Consider the following 23114-nt stretch of genomic DNA (forward strand, 5'->3'; position numbering starts at 1 on the left):
ACATCAAGGCCTATTTTCTTAATTAGTAAGCTAGCATGGCTTTCTAATTGGGATTTTCAAAACAGCTAGAGAGGCAAGGTAAGCTAGACAGGCCATATACAGCAGAAGACAGGTAAGCATAGTTTATTCCCAGAGCTACTAGTTATCAACACCAAGGGCAAACTTATGGTTGCATTATTCTGTAGTTCTCTCGGGGTAAATGGTACCACAGGGATGGAACAACTTCAAGTCATGTCCTTAAAACTGAAAAAGCAATAGAAAGGGTCAGAAATGCAAACTTAATGCTGGAGAGAACATCATGAATAAATCGGTATTTATAATGAATAATTAAATATTAAGAAAAAATTAAATAGGTAATAAATATCCTACATAAGGAGGACTCTAATTTAGGAGATCTGTACAGTCAATATTTTATACTTTGTCCATATGCTTTTGTATTGCTCCAGATTAAAGTCTTAACATTTGGACTGCTCCCATAGGTAAGTCTTTTTATTCACTAAATCATGTAAGATGGTCTTCTCTAGCCTTTTCTCAGTTGTTCTCTGTTTCTTTTGATGGACAAAGCAATGTACTACATGTTCCACGTGTAAAGACACTGTGATGGCCCATGATTAATTTGAGGTCAAATTTCAAATTTCACTGGCCCTTCTGCCAAGTATAAGCAAAAAGAAAAATGTGTTACATTTCACAACTGTTATCAAAGCCCACCTGTCAGAGGATTAACTATTTCTCATTCTGGCCTGTTTAAGCATCTTTGGGTTTTCCAACAGTCAACTTCAAAAAGAAGGCAAGAGTTCACTCATGGGAAAAAGAAAGGAGTGTTGTTTTTCACTAATCATTTGGAAGAGTTTCCTGAATTAATCATTTTTTAGCTATCATTCTTTTCTGGGCTTGTGTTATTTTAAAATTTTATCATTTACTATTTTTTAAATTATAGGAGATAAATGACATAAATACCAAGAATACCAACCTGTGGGAAATCTACATTTCCATTTTTTTTTTTTCTTTCTAATTATAGTCACTTCAGAGCCAGGCAGGAACAGAAATACTTAGAAACAAGGACAACTTAGTTATCTCTGTGTCCTCACTTTTTAATTAGTTCTGCCTCCAGTGCCAAAGAAGCACACCCAGCCCCATCTATATTTTAATGAACAGAAAGACCCATTTTTAATGCTTCAAAATCTCATAGATGAGTATTATTTAACCTGTGTTACACAATAATGAAATACTAACAATAAAAAAAGAAAAAGCCAAGTCTGTAGTTCTGCAACAGCTCCCAAAGTGTGCCCTACAGCATTGCAGCAAACTCTCAGGGTGTTGTGGAATATTTTAATTTTTGAGAAAAACACTGATACTTTGCTCAATACCTCAAAAACTACCAGCTACAGGTGGTTCACAGCTTCAACATTATATTGTGCTATATTCCTTTCGATGATATTATTTCTTTGTAGAGCTGACTTTTAAGCAGCTGTTAGCAGTTGTTGTAATAAAAAACAAGAACAATGCTAAAAATCTACCCAGAACAGGAAATGAGGGTGGCAGTGTCCAATCTGATTCCAAGGTTTCAGACAGTGGTGCAGTGACTGACAGGCATACATTTCCTGTTAGTAATTATGGCTGTTTAATAATAAAATAATTATTTTTTCTTTCAAGTATATGTTATTTTCTCAAACAGCTACTAAGTTGTTAGGACATAACTACATATTAGGTTGCGTGAAAGGAAAAGAAATCTCAAAGCCCCAAATCACTAACGCGAAGGTTAAAGTCAAGCTGGGAACTGATTCAGACAAACCTGCTTCTCATTTTATTCCTAAGATAGCTACAAAATAAAAGAAGCTACATACCACCCTCACAATTTGCCCATATAGGCCTCCTCAAGATACTTACCCTAAAACAGTTGTTGAATTTCACCCGGGCAATCTATTAATAAACGGATAGCTCATCTTCACAAGTGCCAAATAAAAGAACTCAAAATTGTCATGCCTTTGCTCACCTGAGACAAATCTGATTTCTGCCTCTAGTCTTCTGTTTTTGTGAAAATGCAAACTCACTGAGCCAGTCTAAGACATAAGTGATTATTCCTCTATCCCCCCTGCACATGTAAATTGTGCATTCAGTAAAAGGCTGATCAAAGACCCCAAAGAATGTAACTTTTTATCTCTCATCTACCTATGACCTGGAAGCCCCCACTTCGAGTTGTCCCACTTTTCCAGGAGAACCAATGTACATCTTACAAATTTTACGTCTTCCTAAAATGTATAAAGCCAAGCTGTGCCGTGACCACCTTGGGCATACGTCCTCAGGACCTCCTGAAGTTCTGTCACGGGTGCATCCTTAACCTTGGCAAAATAAGCTTTGTAAATCGATTGAGATCTGTAACAGAAACTTTTCGCTTTACAGTCGTTTGGACTTAACTACTTAATAAATGAGCTGGTAAATACTTCTGGCCTAAGGGCATCATGAGAAAATTACTGAGAAAACTTGGGAACCTGTTCTCTATATTCAAGAAACTCCATGTCATACAGGCACCTTTCTTGTCCCAGCTAATTTTAAATTTCACTCTTCTGAACAAATGACCTCTGAATGCCAGTTACCCCTGCAAGAAACCCATCTACCTCAATCTCAACAGAGAACATCCACTTACGTGGAATCACTTACCATTTGCACAAACAAATCCTCATACCTCCCTACCAGGCAGCAGGAGGAAGGAACGGGGTTAAGAGCAAGTGTTCTGGAGACAGACCACAAGCAAGTTGCTTAGCCTTCCTATGCCTCAGTTTCTTCGAGTTGTAAAATGGAGATAATAATGCCTACTCCACAGGGTTACTGTACAGCTTCAATGACAGTTATAGGCAAGGACACTTTATTTTCATTTAAAACAAAAAGGAAGATCTGAAATGCTTGGCAAAGCTCCTGACATACAGATCTTCAATAAATGCTGGGTATTATATTATTTTTATTCCTGTCCCTGTCTGGAGTATGACCACTGCGTTCCAAGCTTTATTCTACCTGGAAATCAGACCAGAGTCCCGTTAAGGATGGTGCTGAGTTTACTGGAAGCAGCGAGCTCCCTTTCCCAGCAGAAAAGGGGCAGAGGCTAGGGGAGAGAGAAATATTTTTCTAAGGACTGATCTGAGGTCCTTGGCTAGCAACTTCTCCCAGGCTAGCAACTTCTCCCAGTGCTCTGGGGTTCTAGAGACACAGCTCGGTGCAGATTCACTTCTGACACAGGAAAAACAATCCAGAGGCTATGGATCTGTCTCCGGGGCGGTCCTCACATAACGAAATGAAATGTTCAGAAACTGGCTTATATTTTTCTCTTGGGCCCATTTATTTCGCGACATCCTTAGAGGACAGAAGGCAGCCCTCCCAGTTAGTTAGCTCCTCTTTCCTTCTGAACCCTGCAGCTTCCCAGCCGCCTCAGAGTGGCTTTTGGACTCCTCTAAGCCTCAGCGGTCCCCAAGGTCATACCCCGAACCCCAGGGCGGTCCCTCCCGGCTCAGCCGCGGTCCGCAGGCCCCTCCCACCCCGCTCCCAGGCCCTCCTCCCCAGCCTGGCCCCCCACTACCCGAGGCCCACACCTGGAGCATCTCCTGGCAGAAGGCGCGCACCGAGCGCAGCGAGGCGAGGTCCAGCTCCCGCACTACGAGCTCGCCCGCCCCGCCGACGCCGGGTTCTGAGCCGCACTCCGCGGCCTGGCGGAGCTCGCGGCGGAGCTGACCCGCCGCCTCCTCAGCGCGCGCGCGGTCCCGGCAGCCCATGATCACCCGCGCCCCTAGCCGTAGTAGCTCGGCAGCCGTAGCACGGCCCAGGCCGCTGTTCGCCCCAGTGATCAGCACTGTCTTCCCGTGCATGAGGCCGGGATCGCCGCCTCTGCGCAGCCTCTGGACCCCGGACCCTACGAACCGCCGGGCCGCCAACCAGAGCGCCCCGCCCAGGGCGGCCAGTACAGCCGCCGCGGTGGCCACGGCCATCAGCGCCTGGCCCGAGGGCCCACCGGCCCCTCCACAGGAATTCCGGCGCCGCCTCCTTCCCGGAATCCAGGTGGCCACCTGTACGCGGAGAACTCTGGGGCACGGCGAGTCGGCCCCTGACGGTGCGCGTGGGGCATACTGGGACTTGTAGTTTCCCTCTGAGGGCTCCTGATTGGTTGGGAGAGTTCAGCGCCTAGAGTCCTGCGCCCGCTGGGGAACCTCCTCCCAGCCTAATGGTGGAGACTGGGTACCCAGTACAGTGTTCAGGCTGCTGTGGTTCATACGTACTGGAACCCCAGAGTAGGGGCGGCCTTCCCCATGGCAATGCCTGATGAGTACTTTGAATTACAGATATCTGTACAGGCCCTGTTAAAAATGCCGCTCTTCAGGGCATTTCGTGTTTTCCGTTAAGGGCTCCTGGGACTTGTAAATTCAGTTCAACTCACCTTCTGGAGAATGGTCCCTGCCCAGAGGAAGTCTGAGGTAGGACTGTTTTTCATAGATAAGACAAAGAATTTAGCAACATGAATCAGTTGGAAATAGAATGGGCGAGTAGTTCTCAAACTTTAACGCACATCAGAATCACCTGGAGGACTTGGGGTGAGGGTTCGAGGTGGGGGAATGAAAACGAAAACAAAAAAACCTGGGCCTCAGTATTAGGACTTCTAATTCAATAGGTCCAGGATGGGGCCTGAGAATTGGCACTTCTAACAAGTTCCCAGGAGCTGCTGCTTCTGCAGAGCTGGGAACCACACTTTGAGATCACTGAAGACATTATGACATTGGCCTCTCTAAAAAAAAAGAAAGTCATCCTCAAATGATCTTGACACTGGCAGAGGTACAGTGGGAGAAGCTTGGGCTTACTGTAAGTATAGGCTTCTGAGCAGGCCCATTTACGAATGCTTCCCTGCCCTCTCCATGGAACGATTACACATAACGGTGGAAAGCACAGTGCTTGGTTCACTGTAAAATGCCTCATTAACATCAGGGTTAGTGCCACAGGGACCCGTCTTCAAGCTACAAACTTCCTACCTGTATACCAAGCTACTTTTAAAGGCTCATTCGTTCATCCACCTCTCTATCCAGCATGTGCCTGGCCCTGCCTGTTCCCTGTTAGAGCTGCGGAAAAACGGGACACCATTTTTGCTCTCAGGGTGCTTACTTTCTGGAACTGTGATCTCCCACTTCCCATCCTCCACCCGTTGCAGGTTCTTCAGATAAGGAAAAAGAGCCTTTAGATAAGGAAAAATGCTACTTCAAGTCCTTTCTTGACCACTTCGGGCCTATAAAGATCTCTGCTCCCTTCACCTCATGTGTGACTCTCACTGGCACTGAGGACAAACAGCCTTCTGGTGTTGGCTGTTTGAGTTTGTACATTTGACTTCCTTGACCAGATTGTTAAGGTTTTAAGTTGCCTAGAAGACAGGGTTATGTCTGTGTATCTCTCGTGGTCTTCTCATGGGAGGACACCTAGAAAATGGTAGGTACTCACTAAGTGTCGTAGTCACAACTGATATAGTTTGGACCGGTTTACATCAAATTAGGGAGCATCAGAAGATGTGTTTCAGCTGTGGTCTTCTCAGCTAGCGTCAGGGGTGGAATACATATGTACAGGTGGAATAGAGATGAAGGTGGAGGTAGAGTAGGAGAGAGTATGAGGAAAAGAGGGAGGAGGAATCCTTAGACCTGCAGTGTAACTGCTGGGTAGTTTGCGCATGGAACTTAATGAAATGATTAATCTGTACCAGATGGGTAATAACTCTATTTAGAACGAAGGAAAGAGACATCATTATAACTTTTGAATATCTGAATTTGAATCTAATTAGTCTTAACACTCATTAGTTCCATATCCTTAGACAAGCCGTCTAATCTTTTGGAATCTTAGGCTCCTCATTGATAAAAAGGAAGGTAATAATGATACTATGTCACAAACATTTAATTTGATAAGAAAATGAAGTAACATGTGAAAATAACCAGGTCACTGTGCCTAACATATGATATATGTAATGATCAACCAACTGTTGAAAAACAAAACCAAAATCAAAAGAGAATGACAATGAAGGGCCAGGATACTACACTTCAGTCACATTTTAAAGTGGTAGCATAGGGTCTTTTTTTTTTTTTTTTTTAATCCATACAAATATGGATGGGCCACCCTGCCAGGCCCAAAGCCAGAGACTTCAAATATATGAAACTCTGTGAACCAGAGGCTTTTAATCCACCAAGTAATTTACAGAGAACCCTTCTCAGGAGGTTCTGTTTAAGGCTTGTCTTACAAAGTATCCTGGAGGAACCACCACCTGATTTATTTCTAAATGAGCAGTATCAAAATTGTTATGCAGGTAGAGTGAAATCCTCATTTTGCATTGGTTAAAAAGCTGGACATGGTGGTCACAGAATACAAAGCTCCAGCTTTCAAGAGTCTGCTTAACCATACTCATTCTACCTTTGAAGACACTACTCTACAATGCTGATGGGTAACAATTCATTGTTATCTACAAACATCCAAAAATGAGCAGTGCTTTATGAAACTAAATAAGCTTCTAAAACAGTCCCTTAAGCATGCAAATATTCAAGTTCTAAACTTACCCTAAAGAACCATCATTATGACTTATACAGAGATAGGTGCAATGGCATTCAGCAGTACTGGTAGTTCAAAGAGAAGTAGTTTGATGGTAACTTAAGGGTTCAAAAGGTTTTCCAAAAAATCAAAACAAAACCTTTCCAAAGAAGCTAAGTTTTAAGGGTCGATCTTCTGAAATACCTATATAATTATCCTAGAGAGCCAAAAGAAGTGGCTTCTGTAATACCAGACTGTCACCACTTTATTTCTCTTCCCTGTCCCTAAGTACTGAACTTTTTATTAAAGCCATAAGCTGCGACGGGACCTAACTTCGGTGCCCCTTCAATGTGGAACATGTGGTCATCAAAGAAGATGTGGGGCCGGATCTTCACCAAGATGGGACTTTTGGGGGCTCCAGCAAGGAAAAGAGCTTCGTCTATCTCTAGACCCCAGCGTCGAAGGGTCTTCAGTACACGGGCGCCTGAACTGGCTGCACTCCTAGCTGTAACCAGGTAGGTCCTGATAGGACAAAGTAACCGTTCATTTTTGGCATAGAACTTCTTTTGCAGTCTGCCTAAATCTTCCAGAAAGCCTTTTACGGGACCCTGTAAAAGGAACATATATCACAGCTGTGATACAATGAGCCAGAGAAAGTGAGTGCTGAAAAGCAGAGACGTATAAGATACAATACGAAGGATATGATACAGCATGACATGCTTATGAAGCGGATGGCAAAATGCTAAAACTTGATATGTATTCATGTGAATATGTTTTCTAATATGGAATCATCCTTGCATTCCTGGATTGAGCCTAAAATGACCATATGATTTAACATCTAAACATGTATACTTTAAGTATGAAAGAATATTCTATAAATAATTAAACCAGGACAACAGACATGAATTATCCATGGTAAGCTAGAATACAGGGTCACTCTAAATAAAATCTAATTAGTTACCAAAGCACTACTCTTTTAATTCACTTTTTGTGATTTGTGCGTTTTAACTTCATAGAGTATACTCTTGTCTAGTTTAATACCGTCTGGCTTGAATCTAACTGTGTCTTTCATTTTTAACCTTTCCAAACACTTAGTTTTAATATTGCTTGTATAGAGCCTATAATTGGATTTTGCTATATGATACAATATGAAAATCTTATTTTTAAAAACAATAGATATGTTTTAGTTCATTGACATTTATTCATATTACATATATACTTGAGATTGTTTCTGTCTTGTGGTTTTTATTGCATTTTCCATGTTTTAAAGATTTTAAAGGATTGTTCAACAATTTGTGTCTTTCTTCTTTGTAGTTGTGTATCCGTGGTTCTTCTGACATTTAAGGTTTGCATTACTTCCTTCTATCAATTACAACTATAAACTTTTATAGTACCCTCAGTCCTCTATTTAAAAAAATCCCAGATCTACTCTTTTCTTTTTTAAAGTTTTGGTATAACTTTTATTATTATTATTATTATTATTATTTAAGTTCAGAATGTGCAGTTTTGTTACATAGGTATACACATGCCATGGTGGTTTGCTGCATCCATCCCCCCATCATCTACATTAGGTATTTCTCCTAACATTATCCTTCCCCAACCCCCCTACCCCCTGCTATCCCTTCTCTAGGCCCCCGAACCCCCAACAGGCCCCGGTGTGTGATGTTCCACTCCCTGTGTTCCATGTGTTCTCATTGTTCAACACCCACTTGTGGGTGAGAACATGCGGTGTTTGGTTTTCTGTTCTTGTGTCAGTTTGCTGAGAATGATGGTTTCCAGATTCATTCATGTCCCTACAAAGGACATGAACTCATCCATTTTTATGATTGCATAGTATTCCATGGTGTATATGTGCCACATTTTCTTAATCCAGTCTATCACTGATGGGCATTTGGGTTGGTTCCAAGTCTCTGCTATTGTAAACAGTGCTGCAATAAAAATACATGTGCACATGTCTTTATAATAGAATGATATATAATCCTTTGGGTATATACCCAGTAATGGGATTGCTAGGTCAAATGGTAATTCTATTTCTAGATCCTTGAGGAATCGCCACACTGTCTTCCACAATTGTTGAACTAATTTACACTCCCACCAACAATGTAATAGTGCACCTAATTCTCCACATCCTTTCCAGCATCTGTTGTCTCCAGATTTTTTAATGATTGCCATTCTAACTGGCATGAGATGGCATCTCAGTGCAGTTTTGATTTGCATTTCTCTAATGACCGGTGATGATGATGAGCTTTTTTCATATATTTGTGTGCTACATAAATGTCTTCTTTTGAAAAGTGTCTGTTCATAGACTTTGCCCACTTTTCGATGGGGTTGTTTGTTTTTTTCTTGTAAATTTGTTTAAGTTCTTTGTAGATTCAAGATATTAGCCCTTTGTCAGATGGGTAGATTGCAAAAACTTTTTGACCATTCTGTTGGTTGCCTGTTCGCTCTAATGATAGTTTCTTTGCTGTGCAGAAGCTCTTAAGTTTAATTAGTTCCCATTTGTCTATTTTGGCTTTTGTTGCCATTGCTTTTGGTGTTTTAGTCATGAAGTCCTTGCCTATGCCTATGTCCTGAATGGTTTGCGTAGGTTTTCTTCTAGGGTTTTTATGGTGTTAGGTCTTATGTTTAAATCTTTAATCCATCTGGAGTTAACTTTTGTATAAGGTGTAAGGAAGGGATCCAGTTTCAGCCTTCTGATAAGGAACTTCAGCAAAGTCTCAGCATACAAAATCAATGTGCAAAAATCACAAGTATTCCTATACACCAATAACAGACAAACAGAGAACCAAATCATGAGTGAACTCTCATTCACAATTGCTACAAAGAGAAAAAAATACCTAGAAATACAGCTAGCAAGGGAGTGAAGGACCCCTTCAGGGAGAACTACAAATCACTGCTCAAGGAAATAAGAGAGGACACAAACAGATGGAAAAACAACATTCCATGCTCATGGTTAGGAAGAATCAAAATTATGAAAATGGTCATACTGCCCAAAGTAATTTATAGATTTGGTGCTATCCCCATCAAGCTACCACTGACTTACTTCACAGAATTGGAAATAAAACACCTTAAACTTCATTTAGAATCAAAAAGGAGTCCACATAGCCAAGAGAATTCTAATCAAAAAACAAACAAACAAAAAACCCAAAGCTGTATGCATCATGCTACCTAACTTCAAACTATACTACAAGACTATAGTAATCAAAACAGTATAGTACTGATACCAAAACAGATATAGACCAATGGAACAGAATGGATCTATTCTTCATAATGAGAAATAATGAAAGCAGGGTATTTCTTCAATGTCTCTCTAGTCATCTATTTCTTCTCCTCCATCTAATTTTAGTCATTTATTTACTCTTCCTTTGTGTTTATTTACTTTTGAATTATTAAATTTTGTTTGATTTCTGTTTATCAAGTTGACATTTCATCCTTTGAATGGATATTGTAACGGAAGATTCCAGCATACTTCTTCCATAGACCTTCTTTCCCCATATTTTTTCATTTTTTGTTACTTATATAATTTGTACGTCATACAAATTTGTTCATTTGCACAGTTTTAATTTTAATCCTATGGTTAAATATAGTTTATGACTGTTTGTGCCTTTGTGCTTCTAGTCCTCTGTATGTTGGCCAAAATTTGTCCTGTAGTATATATTTTCTCAAAAATATCTTATGGTAATAATCCCTGAGAATATAGCATATTCTCAACTGTATATCTGTTTCCTCTGTCCTTGAATAAACTTTTGGCTGGATATAGAACCCATGATTTATAGTAAGATCTCTCCAACAAGATCTTATGAGTACTGCTTAACTATCTTTTGCTTTTTAGGGCTGCTCTTGAGAACTTTGAGGGCATCTTGAGTTCCATTCTGCCTCTTCCACCACTTATATGAGTAGGCAGCCCAAATAATTATTTCTTCATTTGAATGTCCAGTAATTTCACTAGGCCATGTATCAGTTATGATCATATTCTACACCTCTGTCACACAATATGAACTAGTAATCTTTAACATTTTAATCATTTAATGTATACATTAAAATATTTTGATAATTTAGTTTTTTAATTTATGTTTTTACACTAATTTGCATATTTATATTTAACATCACTCCCCCTCCCCAACATGATTTTAAAGTTTTTCTTCAGGGATCCTACTTAGGCATATGCTGGGTCTTCTTTGCTTGTTATCTATTTCTGTCATTTTTCTACATGAAATCACATTTTAAATTATTCTTATTTATGGGATTCTATAATTTCACATTTTATTATCTCTTCTCCTTGATTATTGCATTTTTACTTTATGATCTTGCTTTAAGTTTTTAAAAGTCATGACAAATGTTCAGTCATAGTTATCTGTATTGTGTCAACTCTTTCTTGTGAGAGCTCTTCATTGTTAATAGATTTTGTTTTTTATCTGCCTTTTTCTCATGGTATCTTTGAATATCGTCAATGCCAGTTCTCTTTTTATTACTTATACTGAAGTAGATTGGTTTTTCTTGGGACAATTGGTGGGTTTCTAGGGGAAAGTCAAGGGTAGTATTTGAAGACTTGTTTTCAATATTCAAAGACTCCCTTCTTTGCTGTCATGGAAACAAATTGTTTTCGTAAACATGACTTATTGAGTAATCATTTGCTTAAATTTTCTTTAAGGCTTATATATTACAAAAAACAACTAAATTTACTTTCTCACAGTAAGAATCCATACATATAGGTGAAAAAATTGGCACTTTTTTTTTTGACAACAGTAGCAAACTGGTAGTAACTGTTGACAGGAGCCACCCTCATTGCAGTTTGTCTTTGAAACACAGAGGGGCACAGTTTCCCTTGCTATTTTTAGATGATTTCTAAATGGAAGAAATAGAGAATGCTGCGTTGATGTCACCACATTCAAACCAGGTATCCATCTCATTCTCTTTTACTTCTATTTTGGGGTATGTTTTATAATTTATATATTTGCATGGTAGTACAGCATATAATTTATCAATAAAAGTATAAAAATATTAGGGAAAGTTACAAACAACAAATACTAGGGAAAGACTGTTACTTTCACCCCAATAACAAGAAAACTCCAGACAACCTAAAAAAAGAACTTTTTCTGAGCCCATCAAAGACCTGCAATTGCAGGGTAAGCAAACTAGCATGAAAACTAGGGGAAAACAGGCATCTTCAAGAAGACATGGAATGCAAGAACTGGATACCTTTGGTAGAGTGTTGTAGAAAGTTATACCAGATATCATACAAGCAAGTAGAAGCAATTCAAGTAATTTTAAAATGAGATTGACAAAGAACTAGGGTGGACCAATGAGAGAAAAAAGAAGCCCTACACAACCATAGAAGTACACTCTTTTAGGCTTTTCTTCGTAGACTTCACTAGATGCTGATGAGAAGGACTGCAGGCAGTGGAGTGAGAGAAGAAAGCCATCCTTGGTGGTACAGGCACAGAGGAGGGGAACAGCTGCCACTGGGAGCAAAGACTAAAACTTCCCCTAGTTGCTTATAACCTCAGGAACAAAGACCCTAGACTGCTAGAAGGGCTTCAAACACTGTTAACCTCCAGGTAATGAGTAAAGATCCACTATTACTAGGAAAGGGGGACAGAAAAAAATATTCTACCTTTGGGAGGATAAACAACTATCAAGGACTGGAACCATTAGATATTGCCTATCACTGGGCAATGGCAAGATCCAGGAGAATGTTCGTCCTTAAGCCCGAGGGAGATAGAGGAAATAGCTGGGAAGGGGTAAGAATGGGGAGACCTTCTTTGTAGCAGACCCATAGGGAAGGTCTAATGCTGAAAGTAGACTAGAAGTATTGAGGAAAACCTTCTGGCAAGCCAGTTTGCACCCTAAGAATAGAGTTGATACCAGGCAAATTTGGATCCTGTGGGGCCATGAAGATAACCATAGCAACCACAAAACCTAAAACAAGTTTAACTGCTGATTTTATTGATTCAATCTATCACAATAATTGCTAATCTCACAGTAAAACAGAACAAAATAAAAAGAACAATCTACTTTCAGGAGAAATTAAAAGAACTAAACTTAGTAATGACCGAGGTGTCATAAATATAACAGGGGGAATTGAAAATAACTGTGATTAATATCTTTAAATGTCTACTTTAAAAGTGGATACCATACATGAATAGACTAGCAATTTTGGCAAAGAGATTAAAATGATAAGAGAGTTGAATGGAAATGGTAATAAAAATTACTATATAGAGATAAAGAATGCCTAATGGATATGTCAGTAGACTCAACACAGCTGAAGAAAAAAGAGTGAACTTGAAGACAGGTCTGTAGAAATTGCCCAACCTGAAAAGCAGAAAGAAAAAAAGCATAGGGAAAAAAGAGCAGAGCATTGAAATGCTGTGGGACACACCCACCCCTCATATTCAAACCAAAGGAAATATAGACAATTATGAAGGCAGCCAGAGAAAAATAGATACAGTACATACTAAGGACCAAAGATATAAAATTCATGACATTTGTCATCAAAATCTTTACAAGTGAGAAGACAATGGAAGAACATCTTTAAAGTGCTAGAAGAAAAACATAGTAACCCTAGAATAGTACATTTAGTAAAAATAAAATATTGTTTTTAAAAATAAATAAGATGAAGACTTTTTAGGCAAAGAAAATCAGAGTATTCAGTACCAGTAGATTTGTACTACATGAAATGTGAAATAAAACAAAAGATCTCCTGGCAGAAGGAATATAACAGAGAGAAACCTGATCTACACCAAGAAAGGAAGATCTCTGAAAATGATTACATGAAGATGAATACAAAATACGTGTTTTTGCCTCATCCTTATTTACTAGGAGGTATTTAATTACGAAAAACAGAAATAGTAGTGGGAAAGGAAAATAAATCTTGCAGCCCCCAAGTCACTAAGCTAAAGGGAAAAGTCAAGCCTGGAACAGCTTAGAGCCATCCTGCCTCCCATTCTATTCAAAGTCACCCCTGTGCTCACTGAGACAAATGCAAATCTGTTTGCCTCCTTTGGAGAGGCTAATCAGAAACTCAAACCCACTTGGAGTCTTCTCACCTTTGCTTCAAGCTGTCCTGCCTTTCCAGACCAAACCAATGTTTATATTACGTATGTTGATTGATGTCTCATGTATCCCTAAGATAAAACCAAACTGTGCTCTGACCACCTTGGGCACGTGCCATCAGATTTTCCTGAAGCTATGTCATGGGGTGCGCATCCTCAACCTTGGCAAAATGAAATTTCTAAATTAACTGAGACCTGTCTCAGATTTTCAAGGTTCATAGTAGCAAAGCATAGGGAGTTTATTGCATAAATAAAATAAAAATATATGACAACAGTAGCACAAAACATGAGAGGTAGAGTATGGCAGTTCATTGTTGCAAGGTTCTTACGGTATATATGATGTGGTAGTGTATAAAATTGTTTGAAAATAGATTGTGATTACTTAAAGTTGTATATTGTAAATACTAGAGTGGGTAATAAAAAATTTTAAATGTCATAAGCCAATAGAGGAGATAATATGGTATTTAAAAAGACACAATAGATCCATAAGTAAAGAGGGGAAAAAACAAAAGAAAAAGGGAACAAAGAACAGTTGGAACACATAGAAAAAACATAGGAGATAGTAGATTTTAATCCAACCAAAGCAATGATCACATTAAATTTAAATGTCCTAAAAACAGCAATTAAAACAAAGAGATTACCAGATTGTATAAAATAGCAGCACCAACTATAATATCTATAAGAAAAATATAAATGCAATTTAAATATAAAGACATAGATAGGTTAAAAGTATAGAAAAATCATATCATACAAACATTAGTCCACAGAAAAGCTGGAGTGATTATATGAGTATCAGACAGATGAATATTACATAATGAAAAGGTTTTAGTGAATTAAGACTAATACAATATAATAATCCTAATATGTGGGCTCCTGAAAGCAGATTCAAACTACATGATGCAAAACTGATAAAGTTGAAAGGATAAATTCTCAAATATATTTGGAGATTTCAACACTGCTTTCTCAATAGTAGATAATAAAAAGTAGACAGAAAATCACTGATAATATAAAAAAACCCAAGCAAAATTACCTGAATTAATTTTATAATCTAATTGACATTTATAGAATACTCAACCAATGACAGCGTAATATTCTTTTCAAATACACATGAGATATTCATCAAGATAGACCATATTCTGGGCATAAAACATACCATAAAAAATTTAAATAATTGAGTTACAAAATATGTTTTCTAACCACAGTGACCCATGGGTCAAAGATTTCCTCTTTGACCCATGGGTCATTTAGAAGTAGGTTAAGCTTCGTTTCAACAATAGAAAGATATCTGAATAAACTCCAAATAGATGACAATTAAATAACCTACTTTCAAATGATCCATGGGTCAAAGAGGAAATCACAGAAAAATTTAAAAAATATATTTTGGATTAAATAAAAAACAATAGCATCACCTATCCAAATTTGTAGGCTGCAACTACAGCAGTGTTTAGAGGAAAATTTATAGCATTAAGTGCTCATATTAGAAAAGAAGAGGGGTTTCAAATGAACAATCTCAGCTTCCATATTTAAAAACTTAGGAACAGCTGGCTTAGGAAAATTGATTAGCCTCTGGCCAAACTGACCGCGAAAAACAACAACAAAAAAGAAAAGACACAAATTAATAGTATCAGAAATAAAAGTGGGGACACATCACCAAGGATCCTATAAAAATAAAAACATAATAAAACACTTTAAAAATTTATGTCAAGAAATTCAGTGATTTAGATGAACAAATTCCTTGAAAAACAGAAGCTCATAAATAGAAGAAAAGAGTGAGAAAAGGGAGAAAAAGAAAATTTAAATAGTACTTTTACAGCTATCAAAATAATTGAATTAGTAGTTAAAAACCTTCCAAAACGGAAAACGATCCAGGCCCAAATGCTTTCTCTGAAAAATTCTACCAAGCATTTAAAATAATTTGTATCACATTTTATGAGGTTAGTACTATCCTGTTACTAAAGTTAGATTAAGATCTACAAGAAAAGAAAACTATAGAGCATGAGGATGAAGACATAAAAGAATAAATAATACAAAATATTAACAAATTGGATTCAGCGACATATGAAAAGGATAATAGCACATGACCAACTTGAATTAATACCAGCAATGCAAAACTGCCTCAGCTTTTACAAATCCATGAATGTCATTTACACATCAACAGGCTAAAGGAGAAACCACCTGATTTTTCTCAATAGATGCAAATCAAGCATTAGTCAAAATTCAACCTTCATTTATTATACAATCTCTCAAAAAACTAGAAAGAAGGTGACTCCCTCAACCTGACAAAAGGTATCTAGAAAAGAACTATAGATAACAGTTAAGAGTGAAAGACTGATGTCTTCCCAAGATCAGGAAACATGGCAAGGGTGTCCACTATTCTGAACTTTGTACTGGATGTACTAGCAAGGTAACAAGGCAAGAAAGATAAATAACATACATACAGCATGGAAACACAGGAATAAAACTGTCTTTAGTAAGGTCAACATGATTGTCGACTTAGAAAATCTCAATCTATAAAATTGTTAGTAGAACTAATGAGGAAATTAAACAAGGTTGCAGAATACAGAAACCAATTGTGTTTCCACATATTAGCAACAAACAAATAATTGCACAGTAAGGATTTAAAAAATACCATTTATGATAGTACCAAAGTATTATAAAACGCATAGGTGTAAATAAAAAAATACAATATTTATGTGCTGAAAAAAATTTAAATAATCTAAATAAATGAGGAGAGGACAAATACCATGTCCATGGAGAGAAAGACTCAATATTGTTAAGATATGTATTATCTCAAGATCTGGCTATAAATAAAAAAAATAAAAATTCTAGCAAATTTTTCCCCCAGAAATAGACAAACTTCTTTATGTGTGTGTGTGTGTGTGTGTGATACACACACACACACACACACATACACACACACACACACACACACACACACACACTAATTTTAACAAAGTTGAAGTTTGGTCTTAAGAAATATTATAAAACTACAACAATCAAGGCAGTGTAATATTAATAAAAGGATGAATATCTATATTAAAGGAACAAGACAGAAAGTCACCCTTTTCAACAAATAGTGCCGGAACAATTAGGACATCCAGGAAATTAGGATAAGCAGGAAAAATGAACCCCAACTGATACTTTGCACAAATATGATATTGTCTCAAAATAGATCATAACCCTTAGTAAAAAACCTAAAACCATAAATTCCTATATTACAAATTTAGGAGGCAATCTTTGTGGCCTTGAGTTAGGCAAAGATTTCTTATATATGACATTAAAAACACAATTTCTAAGAAAAAGTTGATAAATCTGACTTCATCAAAATTATAAGTTTCTGCTCACTGAAAGGCACTGAAAGATGTTAGAAGAATGAAAAGACAAGCACAGGCTGAGAGAAAATTTCGTAAAATGCATATCTGATAAAGGATGAGTATCCAAAACATATGAAGAACTCTCAAAAGTTGATGATAACAAATCAAAAACCCAATAAAAACCAGCAAAAGATTTGAACAGGTACTTCAACAAAGAAGATATTTGAGGGAAGAAGCACCTGATAAGATGCTCGGTATCATTTGTCATTAAAGAAATGCAAGCTAAAACTACAATGAGATAATTTGTTTTAATAAACACTAAAATTGGTTAAATAAAAAATAAAACTACTCAATGCTACCAAATGACAGCAACAATGCAAAGCAACAAAATCATACATTGCTTTTAGGAATGCAAAATGTTACAGTCATTTGGGAAAACAATTTGACTGTATCTCATAAAACATATACTACTACTTATCACATGACCTAGCAAATCCCAGTTCTAGGTATTTAAAAATGAAGTGAAATCTTAGACGTTTACACAGACATTTATATTCCAATTTTTAAAAGTAGATTTATTTATAAAGGTCAAATACTAGAAATGACCTATCCCTTCAACAGGTAAATGAATAAAGAAAACGTGGTACATCCACAGAATAGGATACTACTCAGCAATAAAAAGAAGCCAACTACTAATACATGCAATTACATGCATTGTGCTATAATAAATGAAAGAAGTCACATTGCATCCTGTACATGATTCCATTTATGTGACACCTGAAAAAGACAAAGCTATAGAGAAAGAAATAAGATTAGTAGTGGTTGATGGGTTCTGGAGATAGGGTACTAGGATGGCTACAAAGGGACATGAGGAAATTTAGTGATTTTTTTTTTTTTTTTTTTTTTTTGAGAGTGAGTTTTGCTCACAGCAACCTCCGCCTCTCAGATTTAAGCAATTCTTCTACCTCAGCCTCCCTAGTAGCTGGGATTAAAGGCATGCACTACCACACCCAGCTAATTATTTTGTATTTTTAGTAGAGATGGGATTTCTCCATGTTGGTCAGGCTAGTCTCAAACTCCTGACCTCAGATGATCTGCCTGCCGTCGCCTCCCAAAGTGAGAGGATTAGGCATAAGCCACTGCGCCTGGTGGAATTTGGTGATTTACTGAAATTGTTGAGTATGTATTTTAATGTTAGTGGTTATTTCACAATTATGTATATTTGTCAAAACTCTTAAAAGTATACACTAAAAATGATACATTTTAGTATATATAGATATACCTCAAAAATTCTGATTCACATACACACATGTATGCGCGCGCACGCACACACACACACACACACACACACACACACACACACACACACACACAGAGACCATTATCCCAGAATGATGAGACAAGAAATAGGGATCAAATCAGGAGATATCAGTTACTTGTCACTGTGCTACACTGGAGATTGGAGGCTCATAAACTACATTCAGAGTTGTTAAATTAATCCTCTCAAGCTGTCCCATTTGCTGGTGACTCTCAGACCTCTTACATTTGACAAAACTAAGATATTGTCATGACCAAACCACCACCCCACTAGAAACATACTTGAATATCTTCGGTAGGAGTTGTACCTCTTAGATTCTTTCTCATCAGTGGAACCCACCTGGCAAGTCCTTTGGCCTTTATGGAAAAATCACCTTTTTTACATAAAAAATGTCATGTTTTTTAAACTGGCAGAAGGACTGCATGATAAAAGAAAGCATGCATACTAGAAATTTGTTGGGTATTCCTGCAATAACTAGGATTGGGATTCACAATTTTAATTGTTTAATGGGAGAAAAAGGCAATTTAAGGAGCAAAAATAAGTGAGACTACATAAACTAGAAAGTTCCTGCAAAGCAAAGGAAACAACAGAGTGAAAAGGCAACCTATGGAATGGGAGAAAATACTTTCAAACTCTACATCTGATAAAGGGTTAATTTCCAAAATATATAAGGAATTCTTATAACTCAACAGCAAAATAAAAACCAATTAAACTGATTAAAAATGGGCAAAGGACTTGAATAGACGTTTTTCTAAAGCACACATACAAATGTCAATGGGAATATGAAAAGGCTCTCAACACATTAATCATCAGAGAAATCCAAATAAAAATCACAATCAAATATCAGCTTTGCCAGTCAGGATAGTTATTACAGAAGAGAAAACAAATCAAAGATACCAAATGGGGAGAATGTAGAGAATTTGGAGCCCTTATACACTGTGGACAGAAATGTAAAATGGTGTCGCCTCTATGGAAAACAGAATGGAAGTTTTTCATAAAACTAAAAATAGAACAAATACCAAATGATTCAGTAATTCCACTGTTCAGTATATATCCAAAAGAAGTGAAAGCAGGATCTCAAAGAGCTATGTAAATGCCAATGTTTACTGTAGCATTATTCACTGTGGCCAAGATTTGGAAATAACCCAAATGTCAAAAGAGGAATGAATAAAGAAAATGTGGTATAAGATAGAACGTATTATTAATTAGCCTTTAAAAAGAAGGAAGTACTACCATTTGTAACAAAATGGATGAGACCTGGAAGATTTGCTGAGATGAATTCAATTCTAGAGATCTGCTGTACAATGTAGTGTCTATAGTTAACAATATGGTACTGTACACTTAAAAACTTGTTAAGTGGGTAGATCTTATGCTAAGTATTCTTACCATAAAACAAAAAAAGTTTTAAAGACAAGGGGAAAAGTAAGTTTTTGGTAGTGGTGGATATGTTTATTATCTTATTTGTAGTGACAGTATCATGAGTGTATATATATATATATATATGTCCAAATTCATTAAAATGTGTACATTAAATATGTGCAACTTTTAAAATTAAGTATAACTCAATAAAGCTGAAAAAAATAAGATACAACATGAAAAAATAACTGAAAAATATAAAATCTAAAAGATATTAGATTATTTACTTCAGATGAGAAAATACTACTTTAACAGTTGTCTGGAAGTAATGCTTTCTTCGAAGTATTTTTTGTTTAAGTGGTCTTTTTATTAGGGATTTCCACATTTCAATAATGATTAAAGGCTCTGAGTTTCAGCAGAGTAGATTGATACAAAATATAACAATTTTCCTCTCAATAGTAAGCTTTGTTAATACTGAACCACTTTATAACACTAGGTCAGCATTTCCAAAGGAGCTATTTAGAAATAATATGAAGTTACACACACACACACACACACACACACACACACACAGTTTAAATATTGCTTGCTTTAATGAGAGGTGACAAAGTAGAAAAACTTTTCAACTTTCAATTAGTTGATTCATACTTTTATAAATTTTTATAAAAATAACAATATTTGGCCGGGCGCGGTGGCTCAAGCCTGTAATCCCAGCACTTTGGGAGGTCAAGGCGGGTGGATCACGAGGTCAAGAAATCGAGACCATCCTGGTCAACATGGTGAAACCCCGTCTCTACTAAAAATACAAAAAATTAGCTGGGCATGGTGGCACGTGCCTGTAATCCTAGCTACTCAGGAGGTTGAGGCAGGAGAATTGCCTGAGCCCAGGAGGCGGAGGTTGTGGTGAGCCGAGAGATCGCGCCATTGCACTCCAGCCTGGGTAACAAGAGCGAAACTCCGTCTCAAAAAACAAACAAACAAACAAACAAACAAAAAAAACAATATTTAAGTTTAACTTAAGTTCAGGAAGAACTGAGAAAAAGGACAATTAAATTTCTTGGGAAAATTGATAGAATAAAATTGAAAGACCTATCAGTTTAGATTCAGATTAAAGAATATTTTGATGTTTCAGATTTCCTTTTGTTCAAAAGTTATAGGTTCTGTTCATTTTCGACCTTGATTTTAACACTTCAGTTCATGGATGAATTGAAAGGTACTGAACAGCACTAATCCAAAAAAATCTAAATATTTAGTTTAAGTTTGATTACATATTCATAATTTGCACTTGTTTGAGGATCATTATTTAATTCAGGTTTTTAGTTGTGCATATTTTCTCAATTAAGCGATGGCTTTTTTGAGTTTAAAGTCAAGTACAGAGATTCAGTAAATGCTTACTCTAACCTATTGGAAATGACCTTACTATTCTGAGAATTTATTAGATAGAAATGGCTTATTGATAAGCAGTATTTCCTGTTACTCCCAATTTGGAGGGGGTAGACTTACTGTTACAGGAAGATCATAGAAGCATTTCTAATAGGATAGATAAAATAATGTTAAAATTAAAGTGTCAGCAGTGAATGCTTTAAATTGAGCAATTCATGAAAGAGAGAAAACTCCGAAGACAAGACAGTGAGAAGGAGTGACCTGCCTAAAATAACTTAAACATTCATCAGAAGGGACCGATATTGATATTTATATTACAAAATAAGTACATAAAATTATTTATTTTTATAAATAATTATTTATCAATTAGCACTCACTGAACCTACCTGAGCAAGAGGCTTACTTTCACATAATGTATCATACTGGAAGAATTTGTCCATCCCATGCTCTTTGGTAAAATGTTCAGACTCATCAGAGAATAGGACAGCATCCCCATCAAAGGCCACACGGAGCTGGGTGTCACAGTAAGCTATGTCTTTGGCTCCATCAAACATTGTCGCAGAGGCAATACCTGATAGATCATGGAGACTGATTAATACTTTTCTCAGGTCCATGAGTTATAGTTTCTACCATTAAAAAAAAAAATTCTCCCACACTTTATGTTTTCTCTCTAGCTGTTACCTGATGGCTCAACTCCTCTTCAAACCACAGATCTCAGAACAGTTGTCTATGCACTGCCTCTGTTTCTATAGGGATGGGAACATGTAAAATGGATTGTAGGACAGTTACTAAGGATGTCCGTTTCCAGCAAAGTCAAAGCCCTAAAAGACTTAAGTGTTGCCATGTGGAAAAACTTCAGCAGAATATCCAACAAGAACATAAGCCTCATGATCATATGTGAAATTTAATATAAGTAATCATTAGTGTAAACCTCTTTATTAACTAGAGGAATAAAATCAGACTAATACCTTCTTGTATTGCCTCTTGCACTTTTTCAGAATCTGCAGAAACATACAAGTTGGTAAGATATGCCTTCAAATAGCCAATGGGGTTTTTTCCACCGGTCAGACAGAAGCGGTCAATCAATAAGCCTATTATCAGGCAAGAAAGACTTTGTTATGACAGAGATTAAAGACAAAATGCTATAAATCCAAGTAAAATTTACCTTAGAAATAACTCAGTTTATTTGTAAATTCAACTGGCTTTATTTTTAAACCTAAAGGAAAGTTACATTAGAAATAAACTTTTACAATTATTTTATAGCACCAGTATTTAAAATTCCTTAACAATTTCATTTTATTTATTTTTTATTTATTTATTTTTGTTGTAGTTCATTTGTTTGTTTTTTGAGACAGAGTCTCACTCTGTTGCCCATGCTGGAGTGCAGTGGCGCAATCTCAACTCACTGCAACCTCTGCCTCTCGAGTTCAAGTGATTCTTCTGCCTCAGCCTCCCGAGTAACTGGGACTACAGGTGCCTGCCAACATGCCTGGCTAATTTTTAGTAGAGATGGGGTTTCACCATATTGGCCAGGCTGGTCTCCAACTTCTGACCTTGTGGTCTACCCACCTTAGCCTCCCAATGTGCTGGGGTTACGGGCATAAGTCATCTCACCCAGCCAACAATTTTATATAATAGTGGTTGTGTTTGGTACATTATAGTTTATGAGCATACTATATTCACATAGATCATGCCATTTTATTCTCACACATACTGAAGATATAATTGTTTTCATTACAGGAAACGGAAGTTAGACATAAAGACTTATCTAACACACTGATTTAGATGCATAGAGCAGACTTGAGCCCAAGTGTTTGACTGTTGTCTAGACTAGAACAGGGTGCTTTTTCTTTAACTACAGCCTCCTCACTTACTGAAAAGGCCTATTAAGATATGGCTCTATCTCAAAACCATACAATTACATGAAAAGTAAACAAGCTGCTCCTGAATGACTTTTGGGTAAACAATGAAATTAAGGCAGAAATTAAGAAATTATTTGAAGGTAATGATAGTAATGATACAACATACCATAATCTCTGGGACATAGTTAAAGCACTGTTAAGAGGAAAGTTTATAGCACTAAACACCCTCATCAAAAGATAGAAAGATCGTAGATTAACAACATAACATGACACTGAGGAACTAGAAGAAAAAAAA

General features: G+C 37.0%; 2 protein-coding genes and 1 long non-coding RNA gene across 6 annotated transcripts in view; 1 reads left to right on the forward strand and 2 right to left on the reverse strand.

The window, feature by feature from the left end:
* RDH14 (retinol dehydrogenase 14) overlaps window positions 1-4086 on the reverse strand; it is a 6255-nt gene extending 2169 nt beyond the window's left edge. The window contains exon 1 of the mRNA XM_017526264.2: window positions 3582-4086. Coding sequence (XP_017381753.1) covers window positions 3582-3974 — 393 coding nt within the window. The 5' untranslated portion in view covers window positions 3975-4086. The remainder of the gene's footprint in view (window positions 1-3581) is intronic.
* A 96-nt stretch (window positions 4087-4182) lies between these two features.
* LOC108302591 lies at window positions 4183-7567 on the forward strand. The gene is made up of 2 exons (XR_001824421.2): window positions 4183-4457; window positions 6844-7567. It is a non-coding gene; the product is annotated as an uncharacterized LOC108302591 (long non-coding RNA).
* NT5C1B (5'-nucleotidase, cytosolic IB) overlaps window positions 5893-23114 on the reverse strand; it is a 29034-nt gene continuing 11812 nt past the window's right edge. For all 4 annotated transcript variants that reach the window (XM_017526249.2, XM_037737503.1, XM_017526243.2 and 1 more), the window contains 3 exons: window positions 21926-22048; window positions 21344-21528; window positions 5893-7142 (listed from right to left, as the gene is read on the reverse strand). In XM_017526249.2, coding sequence (XP_017381738.1) covers window positions 6819-7142; window positions 21344-21528; window positions 21926-22048 — 632 coding nt within the window. In that variant the 3' untranslated portion in view covers window positions 5893-6818. The remainder of the gene's footprint in view (window positions 7143-21343; window positions 21529-21925; window positions 22049-23114) is intronic.

The sequence above is a fragment of the Cebus imitator genome, unplaced genomic scaffold (genome assembly GCF_001604975.1).
Source record: "Cebus imitator isolate Cc_AM_T3 unplaced genomic scaffold, Cebus_imitator-1.0 Scaffold1, whole genome shotgun sequence".
Classification (NCBI taxonomy): Eukaryota; Metazoa; Chordata; class Mammalia; order Primates; family Cebidae; genus Cebus; species Cebus imitator.